Below are 11,871 nucleotides of genomic sequence, written 5' to 3' on the forward strand. Positions count from 1 at the left end.
CATCCTTTCTGTCATGCTAATCTATGGAGTGGAGGATGTTGCACCTGGGCTACATTAAGAGGATTGAAATTAGAAAGTGCCCAATGCTGCACAGCGTCGTTGTGTTCCTGCCCTCTTCTTGCCATATTATTTTCAAAATAATTGTGTTAATGGTTCAGAATTGTAACTTACTATGACAACAATATTATTGATATCCTGGATTTCCAGTGCTTTTATAGAAATACATTGTAGCCAGTTCCCAAATACGCTGATCCTTGAAAATGTGTTACTTCCTCACCTTTCTAACTAGCAGTCCACCAGCAAGCAATTGCATTTTGAGTAAACCCTGAGGTAGAATTTCCTTTGGCAACGCTGAAGAATATCAATGCCCACTAACAGCCCGAATCCATCTTTTCACGAATCCAAATAAGGACCATTGTTGTTAACCTTCCGTCAAACAGTGCTACACTCACTGTTCAGTGGCAAAGTTGTACTGCATATCTTGGTACCTCATGGAACTCTTTGTGTGTTTTTAGTCACATGGGTTAAATTTCGTTTTTAAGTTTGACCTGGCAGTGTAGCTGTTTTATTCAGCTTTTGTCACGACTCTTCTAAATAGCATTCATGCAGGGTGCTTTGCATGAGTAAACATTTCTCCCCTCGTGGTACTGGCAGTTTAATTTATCATTCCGACTTGACAAAATTCTTTAATTTCATTGTACGAGGTGAATTTTTTCAGCATGAGCATGACCTATTTGTTTAGAGAAAAGGTTTCCCCCTCTAAATGCAATTGATTCTACATGGTAAGCAAATGTTTACTTAAAATATGCAGTAAAAAATTATCATACCAATTCATGAAAAAATAGGATATGTACAAGCGGAGATCACACAGATATGAGAATATTTTCCCTACTTTTTGCAAATGACAAACATTCCTAGAAGAACACCTGGAAAGCTGAAACTTACACAGGTTTTAAGTTGTGCTTGTGGTAAGGCCATGTGACTTTACATTGGAGTTCTTATTCACACTGTATTCAGTTTTCCATAGTGGAGAACCCCACACGGGGTGGTAAGTTCTCTGTGCAAATGCACTTTTTTCCAATGTGCCAAACATTTTTTTATCTCTTTCCAAAAGGCCTTTCACCATACTGTCAGCAAATCTAGGTGTGATCTATTCCCCTTCCCAGCCTGGAAGGGGAGTTACACCAGCCTTTCGCTATGGTAACTTGAAGACATTTGCAAAGGTTGAAATAGGAGGAGGACTGTTTGGGAATGCCTACAAATGTATCCGTTTGTTGACGTTTCCAAACTTCTAGGGCAAACTAAGCCTTGGAACATCCACCCTCCTTGAATGGAATTTGTGGGTTTAAACTTGTGGTGGAGATCTCCATCCCTGTGAATGGGATTATGCCTCCAAGTAGTCTCCCAGATGTCTCTTTGTGAAAAATGGTGAATAAAGTTGTAACTTTGTAAAAAGGCCTCAAAGTATGTGAATGGGCTATATTATGTGTCATGTAACTTTTAAAGAAAATCATTTTTAGAGTGGAAAAAATATATGAAATAATGATTATCTTAAAAAACAATATCCAGCATTTTCATTATTTTCTTGATGAACTGCGTGAGATACTGGGTTGTTGGTTGAGGTTAGGTGTGAGCAACAGCCATAATGGTTGTCAAGGTGAACCACACATCTCACTAAACTACCCTGTGCTCAACCCTCTTGTAGCCTGGCACAAAAGCAGTCAGGCTTAATTTAAAGGTAATGTATAAAGTATGTATCGAGTACTTAAACAATAAAAAGTGAAAACAGAACAGAAGAGAACCCACATTAATTTAGAAAAATAGAGTAGAATTTAATAAATTAATTGACACCAAAACAGCAAAAATGTAATCCGTAGAACTGGAGCTATGATTTTTTTAAAGTATTTAGTGGAATGTAGCATCTATAAGATCAAAGCACCAACCATGGACATCTAGTCGCATGAGACCTGGTCAAAGTCAACAGTTATGGCCAACCACAGTGGGGCAAGGTTTGGATGAAAGAAGTGGATAGATCCTGGCCTTGACTCACCTTTGGACTTAAAAGACATTTCAGAGAATAATGTCTGAAAAGGTAAAGGTCAGTGAAGCAAGGCAGTCAGCGCTCTATGAGGATGAAGTGTCATCTTTGGGGAGATGCTGGCTGAACTGACAGGGAAGACTTTTGCGTTTAGACTTAGGTGGTCATTACGACCTCGGCGGTCTTTTTGCAAGACCGCCGAGGGACCGCCGTGCGGAAGACCGCCTGTGCAGGCGGTTTGCTGCTCGGCGTATTATGACTGTTGGCTGCTCTCCGTCATTATTCCGACGGAGAGCCACCAACAGCCATACTTGCGGGCGGCGGGGAAGTGGAGGTTGCTCCACCTCCACGCCAACAGAACACCGCCCAGCGAATCACGTCCTGTGATTCGCCGTGGCGGTGTTCTGTTGGTGGTGTGGTGTCGGCAGAGCTGCCGCCATGGCTCCCGTCCCCTCCCGGAGGATCGACGGACCAGGTAAGTCGATCGTCCGTTAGGGGAGGGGGTTGGGGGGGTGTTGTGTGTTGTGTGCGTGCATGGGGGTGTGCATGTGTGTATGTGGAGGGGGTGTGTGAGTGCTTGTATGCTTGCGGGGGTGTTGTGTGTAAGGGAATGAGTGCGTGTATGGCTGTGGGTATGTCTGAATGGATGTGTGCATGTATGTTTGAATGTGGGTGTGCGTGTCTGACTGTGTGTGTGGATGTAGGCATGTATGTCGGGGTGTGTGCGTGTGTGTGTTGGTGGTGCCTGCATGCGTGTCGGGTGTGTGTGAGTAATGTTATGTTGGGGGTCGGGGTAAGGAGGTGGGCCCTGCCACCTTTGGGGGATGGCAGGGGTGGTGGGGGGTGTAGGGGAGGGAGTCGGGGTGGGGGGTGGGGGAGACCCCTATCAGTGCCAGGGAAGGAGTTCCCTGGCACTGATAGTGCTTACCACCATGGATTTCATGGCAGTTGAAACCGCTGGAAATCCACAGCGGTAAGCCGGGTCCAAATACCGCCGGCGGTATACGGACGGCCGCCGGGCTGGAGACCCAGGTCTCCAGCCCGGCAGTCGTCTCCGCCCTGGTGGGCGGGACGGAGAACCGGCGGTTGACCATGGCAGTAACCGCCATGGTCATAATACACCAAGGTAAGACCGCCAGCCTGTTGGCGGTCTTACCGCCAGTTCTCCGCCATACGCCAGGGTTGTAATGACCCCCTCAGTCTCTTTTTCAGAAGTCGAAAATCTCCAGTGGGACAAAGGAGCAGGCTGCATCTGACAAGGGGTCCAGGAGGCTGGATACCTTTCCAGAGAGCAGCTGCTAAACAGGATTTGCTGCTTGAGAGAACGTAGTGGGAGCTATTGTGAAGTCAGGCAGACCAGTGATGCATCTCGTGTGGGTCCCAGTCTCATCTCGATTTTAAGAGTAACTTTGACAGAAAATTTTATAAGTCCCAGGGTTTGGATTTCAGCCGTCTGGGCACTTTTAGCACTGCCTTTATGGGTCCAGAACAGGGGGAAGCACCACTTTGTGGGTCAGGACTCACTCATGCTGGGTCCAGGTACATCTGGCAGGTTATGAACTTTTTGTGTCTCTGTAGCTCCGAACCGTAGGCCAGCAAACTAGACCTTCAAGTCACTCTGGTGGTCCTGGGTTCCAGCAGAAAAGCAGGTCTGAAGAAACAGGGAAGTCCTCTGAAGGCACAGGACGGGCTTCAGGCAACAGGGCAGTCCTTTTGGTGAGGCAGGGCAGTCCTCTGAAGTAAATAGCAGGCAACAGGGCAGTCCTCTGTAAGTCCAGAAGTGAACTGAAGACTGAGTGAGGGTCCTGTTTTTGTACCTTATGACAGTTTTCCCCCTACCAATGGTTCTCAAATGTCCTACCTTCCTGCACTGGCTCCACTGCTTCTGTGGTTACAAAAGGCTACTGTGAAGTTCTTTGTGTGTGTGCTGAGGCAGCTCCTTTGAAATGTAAGTGGGGCTGTGCATAGCTCCACCCCTCCTATCCTGCCAGGATGGCCCATCCTGCCAACATCTCATCCCCCTTTGTCTTATTGCCTGGGGGAAATATTCATAGACAACTGCCAACTATACCTGGTCATGTGACTTAGGATGCAAGCTTCAGGCACCAAATGGCTAGGACAAGAAAATACCAAATTTCTACAAGTGGCATTTTCAGAATTGTGACTTAAAATCCAAATTTACCATTGAAACGGCTTTTAAAGTACAATTATGTAGACACCAAACATGACATTTTTATCTGTCCCCAAACAAACATTATCATGTATTGCTCAGATGTGGAATGCGCTTCATGCAAATCTGAGAGCGCACACTGAGCTGCTGAAATTTAGGAAAGCCCTGAAGACATGGCTTTTCCCAAAACAGTAGTCTGCTCTTTTTCTGTACTATTTCTGGGTTTTTCCATCTCCTCTCTGTTTCAAACAATTATCCCAGTGCCAGGATACCAGTTTTTGGTCGCAGTGCGCTTTACAAATGTTATGCAATACAATACAATACTTATTAAATGTGATAAGGTAACTCAATGTTATCCTAAGGGAGAATTAGGCCTCACAGTAGTGAAAAATGAATTTATGAGTTTTTCATTACCTGGACATGCAAAACTTAAAAGTACGTGTCCAACTTTGTAAATACAATGCACCCTGTGCTATGGCTGTTTAGGGCATATCCTTGGGGTGATTTGTATTTTAATAAAATGATGGGGTTTAGGCTTGCCAAAAGGTTTAATTTGCAAAGTCGAATTGGCAGTTTATAACGGCACAGAGGCTGCAATGGCAGGCCTCAGAAATGTTTTAAGTGACTGCCAAAATGGATGGCACAATAAGCGCGATGGGCCCACCAGTAGTATTCAATTTACTGGCCCTGGGCATATGGTATAACACTTAAATATGCCAATGAGGAGTAAGTCAATTTTTCAATGCTTTAAGGAGTGAGCACAAGCACTTTAGTACTCGTTAGCAATGGTGAAGTGCACAGAGCTCTAAGGACAACTAAAACAAATTCAGCAAAACAGAGTGGGAGAAGGCAAAAGGTCTGCGGAGTAGACCAGCCTTAAGCTGTTCTACCTTAAGGTCTAACAAGCTGCATTATTATTTTACTCATTCCCTTGCTTCATTACCAAATTCGCTTTAGCCATTTTCTTCTCATTATGCGTGTGCTGCTCCTAAAGATTGAGGTCCTTATTCTGTGACGCTGGCAAAATGCACTACTGTGATCTTGTATGACGTTGCTGGTGGTATGTTTCACTGAAGTCCTTCTTCTAAGGATGTGGTTATTCTTTAACATAGTGTTGTTAAAGATACAATCTAGTATTCTAACATATGTACTGCTTCCTATATTAAACATGTTCAAAGTTGTATCACAGTTAATTTGCAGTGCTGTGTTAATACCTTGCTGTACTCTTAATTTTCGGATAGCTAGTAACAGTCAGTACAGAGGCTGTGGTACTTTACACTGATCCCTCTTAGGACACCTCGTAGCAGCCTGTAATACAGCAGGCTTGTGCTACTCATTCTTGGAACCCCGAGTAACAGCCTGTGGTTCTGCAAGCATGTGCTATTCACGTTCTGGACATCTAGTAACAGCCTGTGGTATTGCAGGCTTGGGTTGCTCACTCTTGGAACAGCTAGCATCAGAAAAGGCAGTTCGTCTGGCTTTAAATGTACTAAAGGATACAAATGGCATGCGTGCAAGCCTGTGCTTGCATGTATTAGTACATTAATGCCAGACGTATTGGATTTGACAATGCTTGTTATTAAACGTAGCTTTCTTAGTATTTTATAAGTTAGTGGGCATGTAGCAGAGCACGTTTGTAACATGGAAGATATACGTTTATATGGCGTTTATACAAAAGGTTTTTAAAGTACTCTGTGTATTTATAACATACTGCTCATTTTGTATACAAACTGCAGTATGTTGTGCCTGTGATGCATCGATTATTAAAACCCACGCACACACAATGTGTTTTTGAGTTTTAGTGGAAATGAATTTGTTCATTGCAGGAAGTGGTCACACAGAGTTTACATGTGTTGTGAAGAGTTTACAAGCCGCTTGTCGACCTTAGGTAAATCATTTGCTGCACTCAAGTGTAAGATTATGGGACCTCATACAGCTCTCTCATCATCCGTTTATCTGTTACCCAAGACACATTATGCTTTCTGTAATCGGGAAATGTTGGACACGTGTTCTCCACTTGATCTATAGGTCAACAGTCTTAAAACGCTGGACACGATTGTAAGTCTCATGGTACTGGCAGGGTGCAGACTCCACAGCCCGTAGTTAGCAGAACCAAGCGGTAACACTCCACCAGCATCCTGCAATCATAAGTTAGGCCTCTCAGAATGGGGAATACCTGTGTGGGCACAGAACTGCCATGTGGAATTCCACATGTGATTCTGTATCCCAAGGTGCTTATCGCTCCCATATACCTACTGCACTGAGCAAGTCGTTCACCAGAGCGGGGATTCTTAGTTGAGTGGGGATGGAAGGAGAGTGGTTTGGAGGGTGAGGAAGGCAAGTAGAACAATGCCCTGCCTTACCCTCTTGTCGTAGAAAGATGCAGTGTGGAAACAGGGGTTGAGGTCTGGGTGGATGGAATTTTCAGCTAGTAAAATCGGGTCTGTTGTTGCCGCACTCGGAAAAACACAGACATGAACACATCAGGACAGTCGTGATCGGGCCACACAGGAACTCTGCTCGGCCTGACTCCAGTGCTTAATTTATAAATAAAAAGGTGCCGGTGCCCAAAGCCCTCCTCTTTAACATGCAGTTCCTACAATTAAATGTGCGAACAGGGAATGCTGAGACAGCTGAATCCTGAAGCCATCTCGGGCCTTTTTAATCTATGTACAGCCACTCCCTGCCCTTCAGCTCACTCTTGCAGCTTTCTGCTTTCTCCCTCTGTGACACTTTCTCGTTTTCCCCTTCCTAAGTCTTTCCCATGTGTGTCTCTTGCTCGCAGTAAATCCCTGAGGCAGAAAAATAAGTGCAGGCCCTCAAAAATAAGTGCCTGCTCTAAAAAATAAGTGCAGGTGATCCGCAGCGGAAACAACAAGCACAAATTAAGCACTGCCTGATTCGTAATCAGGGTCTCTGAGGCCTACTCTAGGATTTACCATAAACTCTAACATCCAGCTTGTTCCAAACTGAAGAAAGCAAACAACAGGCCTTGTCTAACATCAACGCTCTTTCCATTTGTTTGGCATTTTACTAGTTTAATCATCAGAATTTATTTGTACTTTTACCTGGAGGAAGTCCCAGTGGGAGGTTGCATTACTTATCGCTGTAAGTATGAAATCCATTCTGTAAAAATAAATACAGTTTAGGATGAATTGCACGTCTCCTTAGCCTTTCTTATTGCAGCGTTGGCAATTTATTGCGAATTTCCGGACAGGCTGGGATAGTTATGGGAGTCAGTTCGATGCTCTTAAGGCTGAAAGGAAAAATTGATTGAGGAAATGTATTTGATTAAATAATAAGGCCATTAAATGTGTATGATTTAGGTCAGCCAGTTGTAGCTTGCAAAGCATCTCTAAAGTGGTTCTGAATGCATAACGTGAATAACATCAATGAAATGCATGCATTTTAGCTGATAAAGAAGTGCTGGGTCCATAACCCTATGATGAGGCCATCATTTGAGCAAATCAAGAAAATCTTGGCGAGAATGAACCCGCACAAATTGAGTCCAGTGGACATGATGATGAACTTGGTGAGTGGGGGACATTTTGGTTTGTTTTCACGTGCTCGCTGAAGTACTTCCGGGTGTAACCCAAATACTGTTCTTTGTACACAGATGGAAAAGTACAGCAAGCACTTGGAAAGCATCGTAGCTGAAAGGACTCAGGATCTTCTGCAAGAAAAGCAAAAGACTGATCGCTTGCTTTATAGTAAGTGCAGCATTTTGTATTTATTTCAGTAAAGAGGAATTACAAGTAAGCATCCTGAATGTATTACATCATTTACCGGAGTCAGCAATGGGAGAGTGAATACAAAATAATAATGCTGGTGTTAATTAAAGAAGTATAGTCATCCATCACATGTACTTACTGCGAGTTAGTCTACTCCACCTCCTGCATAAAGTTGATGCTTTTTAAGTCGAGCATTGACCAAGACCTTTTGGTGTAACTAAAGTTATTTGTAAAATACAATTACTTAAAGGACTTTCAGCCAGCTCTCTTCATCCTTTGGGCTGTTACTGTGTCATTCTCATCTTTCTCCCACCACTGCATCAAACAGCATGTGACAAGGGGTCAGCCAACTTCAGTTGTTGGCTAACTTCACTGTGAGTGAGCACATTCTGCCGTTTCACAGGTAGCACATCCACACACAAAGAAGTTTCTGTCAGTGCTAGAGACTTCTACGACGATAGGGCAATGGTTGTTTTTTGGGCCAAAATATATATTTTTGCTTTTAACCACTGTTTTTATATTTATTTTACATTGACGAGTGCACAGAAGCTTCCCCAACAATAAGGTTTTGGAAAAACCCAGACGAAGTGAAACAATCTTTGACAAAACCAAAAGGGTGGAGCCACCGTCATTGGTTTGTCACAGCTTGTTTCACTTTTCATCAGTGTGCACTCTTCTACTTCATCTATGCTGTTCAGGTTCCTATGGTTGATCACCATTGTTTCACTGCTCCTTTTAGAGTGTTGCTCAGGTGAGAAATTACCTTAAAAAGAAACAAAAGACGCGTGACTTCTGGCAAAACAGGAATGGTTCGTTTAATTAAGCATTACGGCTGAGAGAGCAGTTACAGAACTGGGGTCTGAGGACTGCCTCTTGTTGTACATCAGATTGACGCAAGATTCTAGACATTTCTTTGAGTGTCACAAAACGTAAAAGACATATTTTTCTTAGTCTTGTAATGGAGTCATAAATACAATCCCAGATAGTGAACGTCAGTGGGCCTCGACCTGGCGTGGACACAATGTGGGCCAGTGAGTATATCTCCAGATGTCCAGCCTGAGGGGCATGTGGTCCTCAGTGTGCTGTATATGCTGTGTCCTGATTGGCAATATGTTCCTAACTACATGTGGCATATAACTTTATGATGTGTTTTGGAATGCACGCCTCTCACTGGGCATGTGTGCTTTATTGGGGCTAGTCTCCGGGGACCATTGTTGTGTTGCTGCCTATCTGTGTGATCTGATCTAAGTTTTCCTGTTTGTGCACTTGCCTGCAGGCTAAGTGTTATCCCATCTGTGACCTGTCAGTTATTAACCTCAGGATTAGGTCACAAAGCCTGCCTGACCACGTATCTACACGCCCGGGTGTTTGGGTCATATCATAAGTTGTGTGAGGTGTCAGAAGCACATCATTTAACATTTCCTACCCCTGATGTATGACTTAAGAAACTAAAGTGCACAATATGATTCACTGTAATAAATGAGCATCACAAATCACAACCCTATAAGGTAAACCTAAATGAAAGTCATGTGAAGTATGGTAGTTTCCTCTGCCATAAAACATACTTTAAGTACTTCGACTAGGGGGATGTAAACGGTGTGTGTGTGTATTACTAACGAAGTAATGATCTACATCATGTCTCACGGGTGAGGTTTGGAATTATGGACGATAGTCGAGAAGGAATGAGTTCTGAAAGCAGGAAAGATAAGGAAAAGGAAGGGAAAGACTATGAGAGTGCAGGCTCTATAGACATACTTTGCGAGCAATAAATATCATATTTAAATAGAATGATGTTTAAATGTGAATATTGACTGGAACAAAGACAGACACAAGCATTATTTGTGCAAAGAGAAGGCCCTAATAATGCTTATAAACCTTCTTATGTATCCTAGCTCACACTGACATGAAGCAAGGTACATATCCCAAACAAATCAACAACTGTGATTGGAGGAGATGGAGACACGATGTAATTTACATATAAGACTAGCATATGCAGAAGTGTGGAAGAAAGGGCTGGAATACTTGAGTAGCGATACCCATCTTTCCGCTCATTTACATATTTCATATTCATGCCAAGTCACTCCGACATTTTTTAATATATGGAAATTATATGTTAAGCTCTAGAAAATGCTCCCATGCCTCGATTTCTAGCAATAACAATGCCTTAAACCTATAATATAGGATATTCTTTGGCCATATTATTTGGCCATCCTTTTTAATCAACAGCGCAGCTCTCCCCAGAATAAAAATAGTGGAGCCAGACTTAGAAGTTGCCCACAAATGCCTGCTGGGGCAAGTCTTCAAAAGGCCAAGAGTAGTGCTAATTGCGGTGAATGAGGAAGTATGGAGGGCGATGCAGTTAAGCAATATCATAGATAAAAGAGAACCAAAGAACATGACAAAAAGATGTGCCAATATAATTATATATTGCAGCTTTACGGGCGACTTTTAATCAGTGCTTTGGATCTTTTTTAAGACCAGCCAACAGACATTAGATGGTATGTTTTTTCACACGTGGAATCGCTGGTAGCCAAGCAATAATCACTGGTGATAATGATATACTGCAAATGGTACTGATAGCTCCTGCGATATCCCGAGCGAGCATATTCGACTACAACTGACGTCTGACAATATTTGCGCCTTCTTTAAAATACCATATGGCACCACTGGATCTCAGCCTAAAGTTCTACAAATCTTTCAGTACTGGGGATCCTTGTGTAAACTGAGTGCGTCTCTAGCTTTTAATAACCAGGCAGAAGCCACGTCTTGGGAAAATCAACAGTATGTAACCAGAATTAGCACCCTGGAGGGAACATGGGGAGCTGGACAGATAATTATAATGCGTCCTTGCAGCCTATAGATACTGTTACAATAAAGAAACCATTCTGTGGGAGGCAGCTTCCAAGCAGGGGCATAACAAAGGCCCTTCAGCCCCCGCGGTACGGAGGTCTCACCAGGCTTACCCATACTGAAGGGGGGGGGGGGGCTCCTCCCCTGCTGATGTGAGCGTTGGGGGGCCTTCAGCATATACTGCAGGGAGACCCCTTCACGTTTTCTCACACCACTGCTTCCAAGTTACATCTGGTGTCCTATGGGACTTGCAGGAACTGCTTCTTATCTTAAAGACAGGTTTAAACAAGCATTTGCAATGCACTCCTGTCTCGCATTTGTCGGAGTTACAGCTGTTCACAGTTGTCATCTCCCATCTGGATTTTTCTTGTATTAAAAGAAAAAAACAGCGCGATCGGCGCTGCTACAGTTCACACGTAATAATACCTATCAGCAAAAGTGCAATTATGAACGTAACTGGCAAAAGTGCAATTAACTGTGTAACAAGGTCGATGGTATGCGAAGCGCTCGACTTCTGCCCAGGGAGATCGCGCTGCGAAAATAGAGAAAAAGTAGTCCACAAACCCAGCGAGCCTCGCATGTTTTCTGTACTTGGTCGCTGCACTCGAGGAGGGCTAACCACCGGAAAAGGCATGACGTATGCGTGCCTTCCACTAATCAAAAGAAGCGGATTCTAACAGGCAAGCCAACTTGCCAATGAAAGACACTGACGTGACGTCGACAGGGCTCCGAGCACTTTTCTAATACCTAAAGCGTCTCACTAGCGATACGCATACGCGAGCCCATGCGACGCAGGCTCGACCCTAAAAAATGCACCTCTTTTGCATGTGTGGGCTTCACTCAGAAAATTCAAAGAGAAGAGCCCAGACAGCCAACTGAGAACCGGTGGCTGCTTCTTATGAGTCCGAGGGAGCACGCTCGGACAGTTGAGTTTTTTTCCCTTGTATTTTACCTCAGAGACAGTTCTTGTCCTGTAGCACTCCCATTTTTTGGGGGGAGAGGTGGGGGTAGGGTGTCATTAGCCTTATTGTCCTACCTCTGAGAGCAATAGAAATTTTTATTTACCTTCTCCTCATTATAGA

The 11,871-nt window shown here is 43.8% G+C and overlaps 1 protein-coding gene across 1 annotated transcript in view; it reads left to right on the plus strand.

The window, feature by feature from the left end:
* The window catches only part of LOC138293926 (atrial natriuretic peptide receptor 2-like), a 445,904-nt gene extending 437,954 nt beyond the window's left edge, over positions 1 to 7,950 (plus strand). Inside the window, 2 exon segments of the mRNA XM_069233205.1 lie at positions 7,621 to 7,740; positions 7,825 to 7,950. Of these exon segments, the coding sequence (XP_069089306.1) occupies positions 7,621 to 7,740; positions 7,825 to 7,950 (246 nt within the window).
* Positions 7,951 to 11,871: the final 3,921 nt, after the last annotated feature.

The sequence above is a fragment of the Pleurodeles waltl genome, chromosome 4_2, assembly GCF_031143425.1.
Source record: "Pleurodeles waltl isolate 20211129_DDA chromosome 4_2, aPleWal1.hap1.20221129, whole genome shotgun sequence".
Taxonomy (NCBI): Eukaryota; Metazoa; Chordata; class Amphibia; order Caudata; family Salamandridae; genus Pleurodeles; species Pleurodeles waltl.